Raw genomic sequence first — 2,128 nt, forward strand, 5'->3', positions numbered from 1 at the left:
TAAAGAAAGCTGAGTGCCAAAGAATTGATGCTTTTGAACTATGGTGTTGGAGAAGACTCTTGAGAGAGTCCCCTTGGACTGCAAGGAGATCCAACCAGTCCATCCTAAAGGAAATCAGTCCTGAATATTCATTGGAAGGACTGATGCTAAAGCTGAAACTCCAATACTTTGGCCACCTGATGTGAAGAACTGACTCATTAGAAAAGACCCTGATGCTGGGAAAGATTGAAGGCAGGAGGAAGAAGGGGACAACAGAGCATGAGATGGTTGGATGGCATCACTGACTCAATGGACATGAGTTTGAGCAAGCTCCAGAAGTTGCTGAAGGACAGGGAAGCCTGGCATGCTGCAGACCATATAGTCACAAAGAGTTCAACACTACTGAGCGACTGAACAACAGTAACAGTGGAGAAACACAGTTTCTGATTCCTACACTGCTCTTATCTACCAAGATATGTGACCTTGGGCAAGTCACGGAACTTTTATGCATGTCTACCATGTGTCAAACACCATGCTAGCCTATTACATATAATATCTTATATAACCCTCATAATGAATCTAAAAGTAGAAGTAGTACCTAATTATGGCTATGAAAAGGATGTTAAAATAATCTAGCCCAAGATTACAGAACTCAGTGTAAAACTGAGTTGCAAAAACAAGCCTATATGACTCAAAAGTTATCTCCAAGGTTTCTTTTCAAGTTATATTTCAATCTGAGACTTAATACAGATAGACTTTTAAAAAAATTTTCAATAACGCTGAATAGATAATACCACATGCTATTTCCTGTCAAAGCTATGTCCTGTCATTGACTTCCAAAAACACCCCACCCAATATAAGCCACTGCCAATGGAAACATGTTTATCCTTAAGGCAGCAGAAGTGACTGAGTACCTGTATTTTTGAGCCTATAATAAGAGAGGTGTAACAAGCCCTCAGTTCTGTGACAAATAAAAGTACTGTATAAACTTCCAAAGACATTGTATATCATAACTATGATTTGTGTGTGCATGTAGCCTTGCTACACAGTATGGGGAATCTTAGTTCAATCAGGGATCAAACCCACCAGAGAAGTCCCATAAAGTAAGATTTCTATACAAACACTTTAATCAGTCCTCCTTAGCTGGGAAAAGACTATTCCTCATTAAATACAGACATGTAAGATTCCAAGTGTAGATAAGACGAAATTTGATTTAGTGGTAGGATATTTACTATGTGTTATTTTCAACATGTTTAATATTTTAAATTGCAAACTAAACATTCTTATTTAGATTATGCTTAGGAGAAAAACACCCAAAATCCACTTACTAAAAACAAGGATGATTTTTAAATTCTCCAACTTAAATACTTATATAACTTACCTGCATAAGCAGCAATCCAACTATAAAAGCACTTCCTTGACAGTAACCAACCTCACGATCCACTAAAGAATATGCCTAAAAAGTAAAAAATGTTGTTCAAAATACTTTATCATGATATAGCATACCTTCCTTCTCTAAAAGCCTAAAAATACTGAGAAGGTGGGTTAAAGACCATTTATTTTTTAGAGAAGCTCTTGATTCCTTTGCTGTAGATGCTCTTACTCTATGTGATTTACTACATAAAATTTTCTTTTGATGATTTATGAATTAGGAACTGTCAGCTCTTAAGGACAAGAAAATAAAGGAATTTGTACTCAGGGAAGTGGCAAACCTTAAAAATCATTAAAAATATGTAGCTGATAGAGGAAAATTTGAGTAGGATGATGGTAAAGCATTGACAAAATAGATACGGTTTAACAAGAAATCATAATTTCACAGGGGTAGCTAAAAGGGAAAGGAATTATGCAGATAGAAAATAGAAAAGACAACATTGAAGAAAAAATTACAATGCCACAGACTTTCAAGGGTGAGGAGCTCTTAGTGATGCTGGCCATGGCAAACAGAAAATCTGCTCCCAGATTGTGAAACTCATAGAAGATGAATTACTCATTTTCATGAAGGGTCTTCTCTATGGTATGTATAGTCATTTATAGGTTATTTGACTTCAACTAATACCAAGCAATGTAAGGAATTTTCCAAGAGTTCTTCAAATCAGACAGCAACCTAAACATCAGAATTAAAGTCAAAATTATGCTAAAATCAAATTGA

General features: G+C 35.7%; 1 protein-coding gene across 1 annotated transcript in view; it reads right to left on the reverse strand.

Annotated features, from left to right (window-relative positions):
- EVI5 (ecotropic viral integration site 5) overlaps positions 1–2,128 on the reverse strand; it is a 240,473-nt gene that overhangs the window by 149,170 nt on the left and 89,175 nt on the right. Inside the window, exon 5 of the mRNA XM_010860451.1 lies at positions 1,361–1,435. Within this exon, the coding sequence (XP_010858753.1) occupies positions 1,361–1,435 (75 nt within the window). The remainder of the gene's footprint in view (positions 1–1,360; positions 1,436–2,128) is intronic.

The sequence above is a fragment of the Bison bison genome, unplaced genomic scaffold (genome assembly GCF_000754665.1).
Source record: "Bison bison bison isolate TAMUID 2011002044 unplaced genomic scaffold, Bison_UMD1.0 scf7180017864466, whole genome shotgun sequence".
In the NCBI taxonomy this organism is placed as follows: domain Eukaryota; kingdom Metazoa; phylum Chordata; class Mammalia; order Artiodactyla; family Bovidae; genus Bison; species Bison bison.